We start from the raw sequence: 18,536 nt of genomic DNA on the forward strand, positions 1-18,536 counted from the left end.
GGGCTTTGCTTGAATGATATTAAGCTAAAAGGCTTTCGTTCCTAACGAAGCAGTTCACGAAAACTGTTTCCATTTTGTTGTTGATCATACAGATACGAAGTACTTGTCAGCAGACTACAAAGATTGCCAGAATGACTGCCATGGTTGTGATCGGTAACTCATAGGCTAGCGCTGGTTTCGGCTCCAACTGCGAATAATAGCTACACGTCTTTTTTCTACACCTTTGTATCTCAGCATCGCTATTCAACTATGTGAAGTCACATCATTATTGTACAGTCAACAGCAGAAGTTTGTGGGATGCGGTTTCCCCTTCAAATATGAATTCCTGCACTGTGAAGGCATGGCATCCCGTATTGAATGAATCACTGTGTAGCTGGCGAAGGCTACTACATGCTGAAACGTAATTCGAGGCTGTGTGACCACGCTTAGCGAGAATTCAGCTTCTTGGCAGTTCCTGTGTCCCGTAAACTTTTGAGGTTGACTTTACATACACATTGCATATACTGTATATATATTGAACATTATTTCGTGTATTGTGGCGATTAGTTTAAGTGTAACTGTGCGTTTCCCTGGGTCTGTGTGGTTATAAGTTAGTGAGTGCGTTCTCGGACACTTCTTTCAAAACGTGCCATGTATACAATGGTTCGTACTTTGTATATGTTATCGTCCTGGTGGAATTGTGCCGTAATTGTGACTCCGTGTTCGTATCGTAATGAGCTTCCCTTTTAGTTATCATAAATTTTTTCTTTCCTGATTTCGTTTTTTCCTCGTAGGTAGTTACTTAGGGCAGGTTTCTTTTCCATTGCCGCCACCGATGAGATTATTTCAGCCTTTCTGACTTTCCGCTTGACGTTCTTCGTTGCTTTGTGGCTCACCCTATACAGGCTTCATACTTGCTGGTATGCAATGCTCACTGGAGGGATGGATGGATGGATGGATGGATGGATGGATGGATGTTATGAGCGTCCCCTTTGGAACGGAGCGGTGGGTTGCGCCACCAAGCTTTGCAAAAAAGTGAGCACCCCCTGCCGTAGGCCTGAGGAAGCGTTCGGGGCGCTGGATGCGAGAGTATTTGTGTGGAGAACATTCCCCGTCATCGCCTTGTTGCTACCTGTGCCATCGAGTTTCATGGTGACGTGAAGAACTACGTTCCTCACGGCTATATATATATAGCCGTGAGGAATATATATATATATATATATATATATATATATATATATATATATATATATATATATATATATATATATATATATGGCGTTCGTAAAGCTGGTCGCCCCTCCCACCCACTCCGTAAATAATGAAAACTTTCCGCCTATGGCGCACCCTATTCTTTAGCAAGGAAACTATGCGTCGCCCAATGGCGGCCGGTTTCCTAAGGTCAGCTTCACCGCACAGTTTTTCAATACATCCGTGTTACAGAGTAAACATACAACCACGCTGCAGGCGATTTCGGTTTCATTTCTGATTGCACCGCGCAGGCAATTTTGGGCTTAATATTTGCGAAAAAAAGAGGAGTTCGTTAGAATTGGGTAAATACCATAATCAGACAATAGTGAGCTACGGTTGTTGCTTGAAACTATGCCTTGTGCAGGCAAAAATAGGCGTTTTCAATGGGAGATATGGCGCGTGTTCAACGCATTCACGGTCCCATAAACTCCGCTGAGACAGACGCTGTCACTAACGGGGTCGTTATTGGGGTCACCGTATGTGTCAGGCGCTTGCGTGCTGACTGGCCAAGTTTGAATTATCCAGAGAAAGCCAATTTTAGGATCGAAATAACGAAAGTTTGGGCCCATAGAAGTTCATGGGCGCCGGTCGGGATCTTTGGTCGTGATCGAACTAACCAGAGTCGAATTAATGAAAGTCGACTTTAATAGTATGTCACCGAAGGACTTGATTCACACTTAAAAACGAGTGAGTGTATATAATGTTTCAATATAGCCGCAGTTATCGCTACGGAACCCCTCCCGAATATAATTCCTAGGTACGGCCTTGGATGGAGCATAGAGTTTCTGGGATGGAGGAACTTTCCCATAGTCATAGCATGGCGACCACTTGTATGCTTCGCGCGAGGGGGTGAGTTGTGTACTCCGAGCGTCGCGTAAAAAGTTGGAAGAATAAAGTTTGCCTAACATACGTGTATATCCAAATAATTTGAATCCATAAGCTCACATTTTTTTTTCTTACTTCTTAATATCCATAATGTATTTCTTACCTACATCAAAGGTCGACAGCTGCGTCGAATGCAATAAATTGTCAAGCTACCTTAGCTAATGAAGAATCAAAAAAGAGGGTCTAAAATCGATTTCTTAAATTAAAGGAACTTTATCAAGCGACAAACTCGAATTGAAAAAACAAGAGAAATAATTATAGGGACATATAGGGTAACTGTTCCAACATTTAGCAATATCTTTTTCCCTTCGCCTCTAATCCCTTAATTCAAGAAAAACTGGACATGGGAGATTCCCGTTCTACCTTCCACCAAGCAGAGCAACTCTAATACAACATTCACTTTGCAAATGCAAGAAGTTTATTGAACGTTCTAACTATAGTGTTAATGGATGTACATATGCTAAAGCAGAACAAAGAACAATGAAAAACATGCAAATACAAGATACTACAGGCAAAACCATGGATACTGTAAAGTAACACTACGGTCTAGCTGGAGAAAGAGTACATAAAGTTAATGACGATGCGGATTTTTAAATACACCCTATAGCTGATTATATGTACACCAAAACGTGAAAAACTTGCGATCCCAAGCCATTCTTCTGGCATCTTTGCAGAAAGCTAGGAAAGCTTAATTTTTGAAAAATAACGTCCCTTGGCAACAATATTGACATGATTCCTAAAAAATAAAAAATAAAAGCTCCCACTATAATACGAAAGCAAATATTGGAGGCCCATAATTCCCAGAAACAACTTCCAACGACTCTTGCTGCAAGCCTCAACTCAAGGAGACCCAACTGCAGCGGAAGAGGACCACCAGCATCAAACAAGAAGCACGAATAAACGCTTTGCCGACCATATATACGAAAGAACTGACCGACACAATGAAGGTATGCTTCTAAGCGCGGCATATTCAAGGAGGGAAAAAAGGTGAAAAGTAGACGCTCACCTGTGGACCAGCTCGCTCGGCTGCCACAACGCCGCACAATACTAGATCATCTTTCTTTTTTCTTCTACGGTTTCGCTCAGGAAACTTACATATTCCTCTTACTTTTCACCACTCTTACATTTCTTACTCCCAAAATTACATATTTGCTATCTTTTCTGCTGCCTCCGCCCCCCCCCCCCCTGTTTTTTATCTATTCCTACTTCTTTTTCTGCTCCTGTTATGCATTTGTGGCGCAAGATAAATTGCCTTCATCCTTCACATTCGTACAGTTAACGTTATTACTATGTAACGACTTCAGAAACGCCCGCACGCCTGACGGGGGCATCAATTTCGTAATGAAACTGAACTTCCTAGAGCCACCACCACTTGATGCGTGCGAACAGCGCGGTACCTATGAGCTGAATTATTAATTTCAGCACCGCGTTACAACTCTACCGATACCGCCTGCCGCCGATGACGCTGCGCGAGGCTTATTGCGAATGCGCAGTTGAGGGGGGGGGGGAGGGGGGACGGTAGCGATAGGTGTGGAACAGTTACATTATGCTAAAACACTATATTATCGGCTAATCCTACTGGAAGGAAAACAAACAAGTTCAAAGCAAACTGCCATGCACGAAAAATAAGCTTCGCCGATCCTGTCACACTACAGTGGTTGCGATTTCATTACCATCTAGTATTGTCTGCTAATGATTTGCAGAGTAAACCGATATCCAGTATATATAAGTTGCATTTAGCCGAGAATAAGTAATTCACGTGAATAAAAATATTGAGTTGCAGTGCATTGCATCATAATGATCATATTCTACCGATTCAATGATATTCCCGCCCTCATGCTGTATGTTTATGTTCATAGCGCAAATGGTTAGATGCTATCCCGAGCATGGTAATGTAATTACCATGTTGAAAAACACTAACGCTGGAAAGCAGTGGATAACCACACACACACACACACACACACACACACACACACACACACACACACACACACACACACACACACACACACACACACACACACACACACGCACACACGCACACACGCACACACGCACGCACACACACACACACACACACACACGCACACACGCACACACACACAGAGAGAGAGAGAGAGAGAGAGAGAGAGAGAAGCTTCGATGATATCCTGGATGGAGATGTTAGCCTGGCTGTTCGCCTGACATGCTACTCCACAGGTGGATGACCAGTGTATGATACTAGAGTCAACAGGCGCGAAACGCAGTGCGTAAGCCAGGGTACTATAACGATTGCAGGAGCCAACGTTGAAGATAAGGTGTTCTCTCTCGCTCCAATTCTGACAAGCTGTCGATCGCGTGAAAAAAAAGACCACGATAACCGCAACCTCCGCACTCGGTGCCAACCTCTGGAAACACTCCGCGGAGCCAGGACGCCCCGTATTTCTTCTGAGGCTCGCGCGTCACGTGGTGCTGTGCTTGACGGACCGGCTTTTCGGCGAGCTTTTGGCTCGCGCGAGATATGGTGCAAGCTCGGGCGGGAAGCGCAGGGAGCCTATGACAATTTGTTAGAGTACGGAGGCTGTGGGTTCGGCGCTCAGCGGAGGCAAAGTTGCGCTTTCTTTCGTTGCCTCCGTCTTTTATTGTTAATAGTAAATGTATCGTAACTTGGAACCCGTATCGGTAATTATTTCTACAGAGCCAAAAACGGAAGAAAAAAAGAAAAGCTAATTTCCACTTCGTTGTCAATTCGCTTCATATCGCTAGCTCCTTAGCTCGGTTCTTCGTACTATTCGCGTCCTTTACATAGATGTTTCACCTACTGTCAGTGATTACACGCGGACCTCCGCGGTAACACGGATGCAACGGTATGAAAACAGTGCCCGCATTATGCGGAGGCTTTCAACTTTTTATCATTATTTTTGTCCTTCGTGATTGGCAAACATGCCGCCACGTCTTCGTTATCGCCGGTCACTCGCCGCGACAGACGATAAGAAATGAATAGACTCGAAGAAGCAGAAGCTTTACAACATCCAAGCTAAGGTTTGACATTCAGTTCTTGCCAAAAGCGCAGAGACGGCGAGGGACGTCCAATGGCGGTGCAGCGCCCGCGCCGACTTGGACGCTGCTGCGGTTCAAAGAGTATACACCTTTCCCCCACCCGTACAGTGTTACTGCCTCTCGCACGAGAGGCAGTAACGGCTTCCTTTTGTTCCAGTAAAATCACTCACACAGTATTCCGGCGAAACTAGCGCTTCTTCTCACCGCTCCCTTCTCGATCTCCCATTCCGGTTTAGTACGGAAGCACCGCCGTGTTCTACCCGCTGATTTTTGAACCACGCAAGGCTGCATGGGAAGGCGGAAGAATTGCCTCGGACGGAAGCGGAACCATTTTCTAGCGAAGAATCAGGAAACTGCGATTGGAGGTCAGGGAATGACGCTACTTATATAGCGATGCGGCCGAAAATTCGTCCATTAAGCAACTTTATTTTGACTAACCTGTCAAGTTGCTTTATTTTCTGTCTCTCTCTGTTTGTGTACAAGAAGCCTGTATATTTACCTCCTCTTAATCCACCCCCATAAAGGCAATCTCAGACTGCTCTTTGCCCCACCGAAAAATATTTCTGGCTACGTCAGTGGACCGTTCTACCATGTACAGGCCTCGGTGCTTTGCTCCTTTGCTCATTATTTACAACATGAAACAGACACCTTATTGCGCGCGCAATAATACAAAAGGTGTATACAGAAGGTAGTACCAAAGTCAAGGACTGCAAAGGGGCCTCTTACAAGTTTTAACTCAAAGATATTCAATGCAAATACTAACTGACAAATGAAGGATTATACAAGTGTCGATATTCGTCCGATGAGTGCGCGGAAGTTCGAAAGAAACAGAAAGACTTCTCTATGCACAATTTCTCCACAGAGTTGAACAAATGCACCCGAAGAATAAAAAGGGAACAGGAGACATTTCTGTCTGGATTCATCGAGCAGTGTCCTTATTTTTTCTTGCGAGAACTCCGCTAAAATAACATTCTCAATCCGCTAGAATAAGTTAAGTTTGTTGCGAACCTGCGAAAGATCCGCTATAAAGGCATTTCCAATAAGAAATAACCGTAGTGTAAACAGGCTTTTTGAAGCATCTGAACATCGGAACTATGCAGCGACTCACATGAACAGTAGATTTAAGAAAATTGTTCACTTCAACGGCAAAGTGTTCATGTCGGCACTTTTCCAGAAATTACACTTGTTTGAATAATATAAAATCTGATGGAAAAGTCGTGAGAGCCGTCATTTCATTGCAATAATCAATTTTATCAAAAAACGCACTGCTCATTAATATTGTTGCCATTCGCGAAAAGAACGTCGAGAATTCCCTAAAGATACCTCAATCCATTAAAGAGCGTTTGTGCCACTAAACAAACTAAAAAACTGCTAGATTTGGCTGAAAATCTACTGAAATGGCAACATTGTCTCCGAGTTGCTTAGTGACTATTGTCAAGCGATGCTGCCTGACCATAGCACATCACATCTCTGAGATTTGCTTTAAATCTCACTTGACGTGCTGTGCTATGGTCAGGCAGCAGTTGCTGTGCTATTTAAAGCAAATCCAACAGATGTGCTTTGCTGTGGTCAGGCAGCAGTTGCTGTGCTATTTAAAGCAAATCTCACACATGTGCTATGCTATGGTCAGGCAGCAGTTCATCAGGCAGCAGCGCTTGACAATAGTTACTAAGCAACTCGGAGAAAATGTTGCCATTTCAGTAGCTAGTCAGCCACATTCAGCAGATCAAGCAAATCTCACAGATGTGCGCCGTGCCATGGTCGAATTAGTGCGCTCAGGCCCAATTTCGCTTGCGCCGCCAGAGGACGGGCTTCCGCGAGGCGTATACTTACGAAAGCGTGGACCTGACTTCGGACAACTCCGCGGAGACGTGTGCGGGTCATTGGGATGCACAGGTGTCCACTGTATCCGGAAGAGATAAACAGAATTAAACGATGCAATGAAAATTTACTGAGTAATTTGCTTTTCTTTCTTTGCAAGCTCTTAGACCTAACGAATTGTGAAATGCTCGTTTGGTACACATAGTAGCCACCCACTAGCTTTACTTTTCTTTATTTTGTTGCACAGAGCCTTCTATAGCACGCATGTGCGTATCTCTTCTCTCCTTACACAGGCTTAAAACATGCAAACATAGCTTCATAAAATATACGAGTCTCTCTAGCGCGCAGCAGCATTCAGTCGTAAAGATGGAGGACCGACGATGTGTTGTAACATTTTTTAGATTTTTGTTTGTTCTTTGAGTTAGACAACGCTGCAAACGCACAGTACCAGACGTACGAATGTTCGAAATGCAATATGCAATATTTTGAATAGAAAGAGAGATAAAAGAATGTTTTAGGAGTTTTGCTAAATTATCAATGCACTTCACTGAAAATAAAGTCTATACGCGCGACCACCCCTAGAAATAAGGTGTAGAACTATTTTATTTCAGTACCAAGGTAGATGAACATAGTAACTAAGTACTTAATGAAAAGTAACAGCAAACGACACATCCATTCCAGCGAGCCGAGCTAAATAAACAATAAAATCAAAATAAAGCCCGAAAATTATAACCTGTCACAGCAATTACTTACCTCCAATTATTGATCGGAATGTGGTGGGAGCTAGGGTCATAAATTGTTTGTTCATTATTGCTGCTTTACAAGAACTACTTAAAGCCTGAAGCGTTGACTGCTGGGCCAGTTGAGGCCTCATGTAGTGTCGTTGAGTGGAATAAGGGCGGGAAGAAACGATGACCTGTCCACGTCCTTTCTTCCCGCCCTTGATCCGCTCAACGACACTACATGATTAAATCTACGCTCGCTCACAAGTGTGCATGCACATGCGCATAAAAGGCGGAGATAAGCAGGTAATTTTTGATCGGCTTGTAAAAATAAAGCAACAACCAATTTTGCATGGAAGTTCAAGCACTCACTCTTGTCTATAGATTCCCCACTAACTGCCCAACAAGGAGCTGGAAGCGAATGAAGACCATACTTTTTTCAAGGAGACCTATAGAAACTTAGTGATTTGAGCTGGTTCAACATCACTGGAAACATAGCAGATATACTGCATATGAACTTTAGTTCATATGCAGTATACGAGCTTGCGTATAACAAGAGCTTGCTACTATAATAGCAGTTCTCTAAGAAAAAACTGTGATATAAAGTGCTTCAAACGTGTAACCAAAAATTAAGCAATAGGATGCGCCCACTGTTCCCGTATTTTTTTTTTTCCTGTTATATTGCACTGTAGTTCCATAAACGCGGTATAGTGCCGCATTCACTGTCCTATAACTTTCTAAAAATATGGTTATACAAACAGACAAAGCCACCAAAGCCACTGAAAGCCGGAGAAAAGGGCGAGAAAAGTAGGGAAGTTAACCAGGATGGAACCTGGTTGACTATTCTGCACTGGGGAAGAGGAACAGGACATCGAAGCACTAAAACGCATATGCTTGAAGGCTATCCTCGATATGGTGTGTCTGAAACGACCGGTCGCACAAACGGTATGCATGCGTCCAAAGTGTGCTTACACTTTGTCCGATAAACCGTGCCCACCCCCGGGGTCAGGAATCGCGAGCGCGAAGATAACGATCCAAGATGGAGAAAAGATTAAAAGGTCCTTCCAAGGGAGGGGTCCGAACTGCGCACCTCTCACGCGACAACGGCGCGACAGTCGAGCGCACCTCGGCCGGCGGCAACGCGGCGCCGGGCCGCGCACGTGGTCGGGGCCCGGCGTCGGCGGCGCCAAAGACGCGCCGCGTCCCGGTGCGCGCGCGCGCGTCCGGCACTTTCTCGCGGCGAGAAAGGGTGCCCGTTTTCCGTCCGCCCCCTCGTCGGCAGAAGATGCACGGCAGCAGCTCATTGGCGGAGTGGTGAGGAATCACCTCGGCAGGCCCACCGACCCCGATCAGACGTGCCCCCTTCCTGGGCGAGGGGGAGGCCGACGTCTTGCGGCGCGCGTGCCCTCCAGTGCCAGCGGCTCCTTTGGCACGGACGCTCCTCCGCGACGACGCGCGCGCACCGACGCCCGGGCCCCCCCACCCCCACCGGATACCTGCCGGCCTGGGGTCCTCGCCCCCCCCCAACCACCACACCTCTGGATTACAGAGCCGCCGCAGCGCTGGATTGTGCGCCGCTCGCGGACTCCGACCGTTGTGTGTGTTTGCGCGTGTTTGACCGGCCACGACAACCACCCGCAAGGTACGAGGCTCCGTCCAACACATCTCGCGCGCCGGCGGGGCCTTCTCTGCACTCGCCAGTCTGGAGAAGGCCCCGGCCGAACGTCTTTTGCTCGCGCGAAAGTGGATGCGTTCACGCACGATGTCGGCGTGTGTGTGGGCCGTTCCGTAGCTGTATACGTAGTTGCGAGGAAAGCGAGAGGAGAAAAAAAAACTACAAAATCTGAAAACGCTCAGATTTTGTGGTTTTTAAATACCCGTATGAAATGTGAAAGTAAACAGCACATGTCCTGTGGGGTTTACGATAAAGCACAAAAAAAAAAAAATACGCACGATTTCAGCTTCAGTGGACGAGTGGGACCAAAAGAGCAAGAATGTTCTGTGACGCGTTGCTAGTGCGCTCATTAGCTCTTGCAAGTTGGGATCTGGTCTCGGAGACAGCAAACGGAAGTGACCCTTTGTTTGAAATGAACACGCGCGGTTCATTATGTCCTTGCATGTTCCCACGAGCGTCGTATCGAAGTCGCTGTTATAATGATCCAGCACAGCCAGCGTGACGGCACGTTCTGGTCATTTGGCGCGCTTCTTCCTTTTACGTGCGGCTTGGCACCAGTGACGATGGCACATTAAGGGGAATTCTGGAGATAACGGGTGCGTGTTTCGCGAGACGTTTGAGGCTGCTATGAAGCGGGGAAGGGAAAAGCTCTCAAACTGCAACCGAAGAGACGAAACACGTTGCGTTTGGGAAACGGAAAGTATGCTCGGCATCGGTCTATATGCCGAAAGTGCATGAAAGGCTCCATCTTAACGATGGCGGTGATTACCGCCCAACTGCATACATGGGTTACGTTGCGTAAATTCAAGACGGTACCAACTTCTGCTTTAGCAGTGACCGTTGCCGATTCTCAGAAGAGACATCGCCGTAGCATGTGTTACTTTTTTATTGCTTCCAATGCGTTCGCTCGTAATGTAACGTCGCGTCTATCGCAGAACTATCGTGTACGAGTGCGCTCTTACTCTTGCCGTCTCTTAAAACTGGAGTGTTGTCGAACACACCCACCATTGGAGTGGTTATTGCGCGACTGGCAGACCGCCCGTAAGACACACTGGTGTTCGCCGATTTCTTGTTCCTTGCCTCAGCTGTGAGAACATTTTCCAAAAGTCTGTCGACTGTGAGCAACTAATTTGTATATAACCCCAAAAGCGCGCAATCGTGACTGACGAGTGTGATGGTGAATTGGCAGGAAAAATGGTTGCGAATATCAATCGATGCTTGCGACAAGTATCCGCATCTAGCGGTGTGAGGATATATTTACGTTTTATCCTGAAACCCCTCCATGGTTTCCTGTTGAGGTTAAGTGTAGGTAAACTACGGCACGATTTAATGAAGCAGTAATATCCACATGGTGCGTGTTTATAGTCTCCGAATACAGGCGTCAGTGCACATCCGTGCAGGCACATCCATTCAGGCACGTCCACGCTCGATTCGAGAACTTTCGCAAGTCTTTCGACGCCCTCACATCAACGCAGTGCAGACCCAGTGAAGAATTATAACTGCAATTCGGCAGTGCCTGTTCTCCGAATCCAATGAAATGTGGTTGACTGGTAGCGACAATATATGCACGCGCGTACGGTGTTTTTAAGCGGGAAAGCAGGCTCGTGTCGGAAATCGCGCCCATAGAGCAAACAAAGACACCTCAGAAAAGAGTTCCGTGTTATTATTTTCTTCCGTTGTACAGCAACAGCCTTCCTCCGAGAAGCTAATTTCGTAACAGTAAAAGTGTCCAAGCCGTTGTAATTGGAAAAAGAGACAGGAGAATATCTTATCCTTGCGCGAACTTCGGCACTTTGAAGTGGCCGTTGTTCCTTAAGGGAAACGGGGTACGTCTTCAAGTAGCTGATTCGCGTCAGCGAGCGCACGCGCCACAGCGCCCGTAGTCGAGAGATCTCCGCTAGCATGACCACCTCCCCCTAGTCACTGCAGGCCTGGAGACGTACCGAGTGATAGCCGCCGCTTGCGACAGCGGGCAATTAGGGAGAACGCCAGACCCCTTATTATGGCCACTCGTCGTCGCGCTGTACCGTTACGGGCCCCCCTCGGAAGCAGTACGATGGAGCATCCCCTTTCCCTTTCAGCGGCCCAAATATATGCACAGCGCTAATGCCAGCTTCCTTTGTGCGACCCCGGAGGTGCCTATTAACACGCCGGCCCCCGCGTCTAGCGACCGACTGGCCGGATCGCACGCGCCTGGCACGACGCTGCTTGCACAAATCTGCTCGCGTCGCGCCTCCCTGAGCCTTTTGTCGCTAGGGTACCTAGCTGGAGAAGAGTCTTTCGCCAGCGGGTGCCCGAAGAAGCGCTGGCCGCCGCCTGCGGACCGCTCCGGTCAGGTTTCCGACCTTGGAGGCGTCCTCTCGGGCCGCTGCCTTACCGGCGCACGCGTAACGGTCACCTCGGGTCGGATGTCGCACGCAGGAAACTTAACAAAGCACACTCTTGAGAAAGGACATCGTCAAGGTGCAGTGTCTAATTGGCATTCGGACACTTTCCAAATATGGCAGACCTCTCGTACAAGGTGCACCTTTTTCGACTTATAGATACCACACCTCATTTGGTACGCATTATAATGCAACTTTTCTCGATTGATTCAATGCCCTGAGAAAAGATACCTTTATTGCTCTTTCGTTTAGTTATTTGCTTGTGTTCTCCGTCGCTTTGGAGTGTTTATCATTAATATTGCCTTCGGGATGTTTGTTCATGGTGTGGCGGCGATTTCAGCAGCGTTTCACTTGTTTTCCGTCTGCATCGATGTGTATGTGGTCGAAAAGGCCTTTGCGCTTCGCACACATTCCTACAACATGCAAGTTTCGAAAGCCTCTTGGTGGTCAACGCCCGTTAATATATCTATAGAGAGAGAGAGCAAGGACAGGAAAGGCAGCGAGGTCAACCAGACGAGCAGAAGCCTGTCTGCTACCCTACACTAAGGGTGGGGGCAAGGGGAATAGAAAGAGAAAAAAAGGGGAGAGTAAGCACTGAGTGCGTGTGGGAGGATGCACAGGGTCACTATAGACGGTCTCTTAAGCCGGTCCATTTCAAGTACTGTACTAGTGCACGAATCGTTTTACGTCGTAGCGGGGGCAGGCACACGATAGATGCTCGATGGTTTCCTCGCACCTACAGGATAGTCGCACACCGGGCTCTCGGCCATTCCCATACGATAGGAGTAGGCGTTCGTGAACGCCACTCCCAGCCACAAGCGGCACAGCAAGGTTGTTTCGCCGCGGGGAAGGCTAGATGGCAGTTGTAGCCGTAGCGTGGGGTCCAGTTTATGCAATCGGCAATTGAACGCACTTCAACTACAGAAATTTTGTGACTTTTTGCACGCAAGTAGGCGAAGTTCCCTGGCAGCGTTTGTCCTCACCAAACGTGTTGGACGCGTCTGGGTGTCTTCGTGGGCAGAGTGGGCAGCCTTGTTAGCAAGGCTGTTGCCGACAATGCCACAGCAGGAATCCATTGAAAGACAATGTTGTGCCCTCTTTCAAGAGCATGGTGGTGTACTTCCGTGATGTCAGATATCTGCTCGTAGGTTCTGTGATGTAATGCAGACTCGATATTGTGAAGAGCTGCCTTAGAATAGGAATGGTAATAATGGCACCTGAGGTGGTATAGGGCATGTCCACAGATATTGTACGTGATGGGATGTACGTAACATGGGATTCCTACGATTCCTGCGATTGTATAAACTGACACTGTGCTCCGTGTCTTGTGTTGAGTTCTGTGGGGAAGTGATGCACGAGTTCCACACGAATCCTTAGTCGACTGGGAATCACTATCAGGGATAGAGACTTGGGCATGCTTGTAGATTATGTTTAAAATCAGCGCGAGAGACGGGGACAAACGAAGAAAGACACACACAGCGCTGTGTGAGTGTTTCTTCTTCTGTCCTAGTCCCTCGCGCTGTTCTTATTTCAATCACTATCGAGGTGACGACCAGATGAAATTCTGTCAACAAGCGGACAGCCCTCTCAAGAACAAGTTCAAATAGCGGCACGGATTGTTCGAAAAGTGACTCCAAACAAGCAACCATTGAGCACGAACAATTCATATAGAAGTTCAGCTGGTCTGAATTAAAGTTCTTTATGTATGTTTTGGGGTATCGGTGTATTTGTGACAACCATTGAGGAAAAAGAAGTGGGAAGCCGGCCATCATTGATTACAGGGTTACCTTTGTCTGCAAATTTAACCATGCAAGAATATGCATTCGGCTAATTTTTTTTTTCCTACGCCAAGAAATTCCCAAAACCAAGAAAAAGAGACCGAGGACATTTATAAACGACTCGGTGGGAGCAACAATTAAATATCCACTTATAAAAATCATAACTGGTAATATATAGTATAGGGGGAAAGAGGTCAGAATATACGATAGCAGGCTCCCAGGCTCGTGTTCGTTAGCGAAGAATCGCGAGTCTCGCGAATAATTCACAGGGAGTCCCAGGGAGTTCACAGGGAGTCCCTCAGATGGGTGGTCCGCCTTGCACGCGAATGCAGCCTACACAGTAATTTCCATCAGGAAGACACGCGTAATGCTGCTTCCGACGGCATCGTAACATGCACGCAGCCAATCAAATTCTACCGTTTAGTTCACTGGGCGTCAGCTGCTTCCGCGGACATAGAGAGCTACAGCATCATTCGTATGCAAGTCTGGCGCTATGTATAGTGTCCGAAACGTACTGATGGCTGCGATGGTAGAACGCTGTACACTAGTATAAAAATGACAGTGTAACCGCGGGGACACTATAATCCGCGGTCGCGTAGGTCCCGTGGGTCACGTGGTGGAGGACCTCGGCGACTTGCCGTCCTGAAATCGCAGTGCAAAGCACGAACAGCTGCGTGCGCGTTACCACGAAGCCACAGAACCGCTGCGACGGGATAAGTGAAGAGTTCCTGGCGCCATATAAAAGCAAAATAAAATTGCATGCATGATGTGGGTCTTTGTAGAGCATTTAATTCAACCGCTTCAATCAGGGTTTCCGGTTCTTCTTTTCTCGTTTTTTTTTTTTCAAATCGGTATTCAAAGTATTTTTTTTTTCTTCTTCTCCGGCGTTACATGAGATCGGCCTACTTGAGTGTCGCTGTTCATTAATGTTCCAAGCGGCTGTTTCACACAAAGCGCCGTTATATACGGGTCCCATTCACGATCGCTTGAGGCGAGCGCGTGGAATTTCGAGGAGAAATATAATCCTTGTGACTGCCTCTTTGGCTCCCGTTCTTGTGGGCGTGACTGTGGCAGTATAATCGCACTGCTAGAGGCAGCTTTACGTGAGTAACAGTTTACGAAGTAGAATCGCTTCCTGTTTCCCCCACGGGCAATGATGCCGAGCAGAGAAGTAGAGAAACACGCGCTCGCAGGAGAGGATGGTGGTTACACCTAATTGAAGACTACAGATTACAGCTCGAGCACTCAGAATTCGAAGTTTGATACTTCAGATCGAAATGACCGACGTGATATGAAGGGAAGACACGCGCACATTCAAAATACAAATGAACAATAAAAAATGAAACGACAAAAAGAAGGATAACTCAAGTATAGAACTGCCCACATAGGTTCAGAACTTATACGCGGTTCTCTTCTTTACCACAGGCTGCACCCGCCTCGGCTGCGAAGTATTTCAGATTTTCCGCAGCTACCGCAGTGCAAAACTTTTGCGATCAGCTGCGCACGTGTATTAGAGCTAAGTGGTATACACCAGTCTTGGCTGGTTTATGTAAATTAGCAACACGACGCGTTTTAAGCTTCAAAGATAAACTTGCTAATATGGAGCTGGTGCATCAACGGCACAGTGGGGTGACGTAAATTATAGCACATGAACCATTTCTCAATGGACAAGCGGCAAATTTGCAAGTCATGGGCAATTACAACCTATTTCCTAGTCGACCAGTGATAATAATGCGTAGCCCTTTCGTAGAAGAGACCGTCTTCAAAAAGTAGGCCGCCACAAAGAGCCGTCTAGTGGCACCCGACGGGTCAAAATGTATTGTCTCATTCTCGTTGCAACGACGCTAGACTAGCGACAGCGAACAAGCAATGCACCAGAACTGTGGCCCCAAAGAACTTTCAATTACATAAGCGTAAGCATGAGAGACTTTGTCATGGGCACGTCACCATGACGAGGCATGACAACCAGATCGACGAGTTCATCGTTTTGGCTTGCGAGGAACCTTCCGATGAAAAAACAAGGCACCCCTGTTAGCTTTCTCCCTCTCCACAGTTGAGCTTTAACCGTAACAGCACGCATAGCATGCACGAAATTGCCTGTGTCTACGTTTTATGCTGATTTCTTTTAATTTCAGCTTTTCGTCTTCTCTGCATCCCTAAGTGAAACGAGTAGCGGCATCGCCACACTATATAGTTATGAAGTTTCCTTACGAATTTTCATTCCAATAAAAAAAAGAAATGTGCGGATATCACTCGCTTCCCACTACCAGGACGCGAAGTTTCTTTGGTATGGATGCTTGTGCCAATGCTAAATGTGTTGGCGCTATGTGATGTTGCATTAACGTAGATACTATGTTAACTCATGTACATTCCATTTTTTTATATTATGTAAATGGTATGAAGATGTCATGTATATGATGACACTGCTTATACTGACGCAATACACAAAAATTAATTAAGTTTTCTTTATTCGTTGGGTGAATTAAGTAATCGTCACTGCGTGCTTCATTTCACATTTGTTGTTCGATTACCACCCGATCAAGACGTTGGCAAATGTTCTTTGGTGTCACACGGAAATTAGACCCTCGATGGTGGAATGGATGTCGGAAGACCTTATTTACACCCTTACTTTCTTAGAAAATTTCTGAAATGGGCGCCTTCGTCAGCAAAATATCCTTTGTGCACCTTTTCAATAATGTCAAGGTGTTAAAATAGTGTTTTGTGCCAAACATACACCTCGCAGCATTTAAGGGTGCTTAGGCACTTCAACATTTCAAGCAAGGAAAGAGCCATTAATGTCTATTTCCCGGTGGTTTGCGCCTAGTCACTGATACGGCACGTCATATGGTCACAGTAAGCGATGGATGCCAACTTACTGTTTCATGTACATGGCGTCCCCGGTGGTGATGGGGGAAAGATATAGCTTTCTTTTTCTTTTTTTCTTACCCGACCTGTCACCTTTTACCAATGCGTGGCTTCGTTTGTTTGAGTTCGGTTCAGCTGTAATAGATCGGGTGCCAATCGCCAGCGATTCATACTGGCGTTAGCCTATCATAGTTCCTCATGCGCACGTTCATTCTGGTGTATACTATACGAGCCGGCATTATTATGCACAGCAATTATTGGGCTGTTCAATGCAGTATCGGAAGGAATAAACATTCGCAGGTGCATGCGGAGCGTTTGTTGTGGAGGTGGCGCGCCACTGTCGTAAAATGGACACAACTACTTTGTCCCCTTCTCTTCTTCCTGCTTTTCACCCCTTACTGCCAGCTTCGTACTTCGCTTAAATAGTTCCACCTTTGTGCTAATTTATAGATAAATTGTATCACTGCCTATCAGTCGCTAATGAACTCTTAAGGTGCTGTATTATTCCCTGTTATTGTATATAGGCGGAGTGGTATACCACTTACGATTGACAATCTGCAGGTCCGCCGTTAAAATCCAGGCCGAGTTGCTTTTCCCTCGGTGTATCTTTTATAAACGTGTCTGAAAACACTTCGGGTTTAATTCGGTGGACGTCCGAAAGAGTGGTCTAGTGATAGAATAAAAGAAATCGCTGCAAAAATAAAATGTAGCGGGCATTTCGGCAAAACACACATTGGGGGAAAGGCTGAAATTCCAAAAAATCACCCTTCCAAATGGGTGTCTTAATTCGCTTAAAGACACTTTGCTAAGGGTGTAAGGGAGTGAGATATAGACATGAGAAAACACTCTTAAGGGTGTAATTTTCCTTAGCGTGTACAAGCACAATTTGTGATGTATAATCCATTGCCACTGTGGAAATGCTTCCTCTACGAATTGCTCCACTCTAACGGCGCATCTCTTCTTCGCGTTTTCCTTCTCCGCTACTCATCTGTGTGACAGACTCCTCGCTGCGTCTACTCGTCGATACACCGACGCCAAACCCTGAGAAGGAAACCATAGGTTCACATGCCGCACTTGAGCGACTGCAGAACGCAATAGCTTTATCAGGATCGATACACCCAGGCCCTGTGATTACACTGTCACCAGGGTCGGTCCGCGTTACAAACCACACTAACACTCTAGCGACGACACTTGATCGTTATCGTGGACTGGTGTCAGGCGCGGCCCACCAAGCCATCGCTTTTCATTGCAGCTTTCGGGAACAGCCCAGTTTTACTAATAGCTTTAGCTGAACAGTCCCTTACGGTCCTCTCCGCTCATGTTTCACGAGCTCAGGAACTATAGACTCCCGTGTGTAGTTGTGATGCTCTGTGTGTGACACTGTGTTGTGATGTGCTTTCCTCAAATTTCCCTCTCCCTCCTTTCAAAGCGGGTGGGCGTATAGCGTCCCTAATTTTCGTGTTCCTTAGCATTCAGTCGATTGGCTAGTTAAAAAGCAACCATGATTCAGTTTCCATGGGATAACCTGCAGCAAAACCGCTTCCGTCTTTTATTGAGTGCGTTCCCTCATTTAGCGACAGCGTTTTCAACCTGGGTTATATTAAACGCAGAGAACTATGTCTGCAACGAGACGGTAGACCAGGGGCGGCTTGCACGAACAATTAATAACGAAGGTAATATAACGGATTTAAGAACGCGTTCTTGTGCGGACTATGCGTTGTCTATGGAACTATTAAAAACGCGTTCTTAAATTGGTTATTATTTTCATTATTAAATGTTCGTGCAAACCGCTCCAGAAAGAGATGGCAAACCAGACCGGAAGCCTCTTCTTTAAGCGTCTTATATTCGCGTATCTTACCCGTCTACTCATGCTTCAATGTCGTATTCGTTTGTTTAATGTAGCCATATAGTGACCAGAGCACAATTACGCGCATGCCTGTATTCGCTATTTATGCATTTAAAATAGGCAAGCACACTGCGTGGTTTCAAAATGCGGAAGCTTGTTCCAGGCAACCCGCAAGAGTGGACGAGTCTCCGCGAGGTCATCATATAAGATTCGTTTATATGAACTCGACGCGAGCGGGTCGAGTCAGAAGCCGAGATGACGCATTCCTAACCTGTGACGCATTTACGTGCA

At 46.5% G+C, this 18,536-nt stretch overlaps 2 protein-coding genes across 3 annotated transcripts in view; one reads left to right on the forward strand and one right to left on the reverse strand.

Moving 5' to 3' along the window:
* The window catches only part of LOC142567151 (uncharacterized), a 399,588-nt gene that overhangs the window by 286,197 nt on the left and 94,855 nt on the right, over window positions 1–18,536 (reverse strand). For both annotated transcript variants that reach the window (XR_012825178.1, XM_075677821.1), the window contains one exon: window positions 6,988–7,057. Coding sequence is in view for 1 of the 2 variants with exons in the window: in XM_075677821.1 (XP_075533936.1) it covers window positions 6,988–7,057 (70 nt within the window). In the remaining variant the exon portion in view is untranslated. The remainder of the gene's footprint in view (window positions 1–6,987; window positions 7,058–18,536) is intronic.
* The window catches only part of LOC142567125 (uncharacterized), a 125,499-nt gene continuing 116,128 nt past the window's right edge, over window positions 9,166–18,536 (forward strand). The window contains exon 1 of the mRNA XM_075677818.1: window positions 9,166–9,339. The gene's annotated coding sequence lies outside the window, so the exon portion shown is untranslated. The remainder of the gene's footprint in view (window positions 9,340–18,536) is intronic.

Source organism: Dermacentor variabilis, chromosome 1 (genome assembly GCF_050947875.1).
Source record: "Dermacentor variabilis isolate Ectoservices chromosome 1, ASM5094787v1, whole genome shotgun sequence".
Lineage (NCBI taxonomy): Eukaryota > Metazoa > Arthropoda > Arachnida > Ixodida > Ixodidae > Dermacentor > Dermacentor variabilis.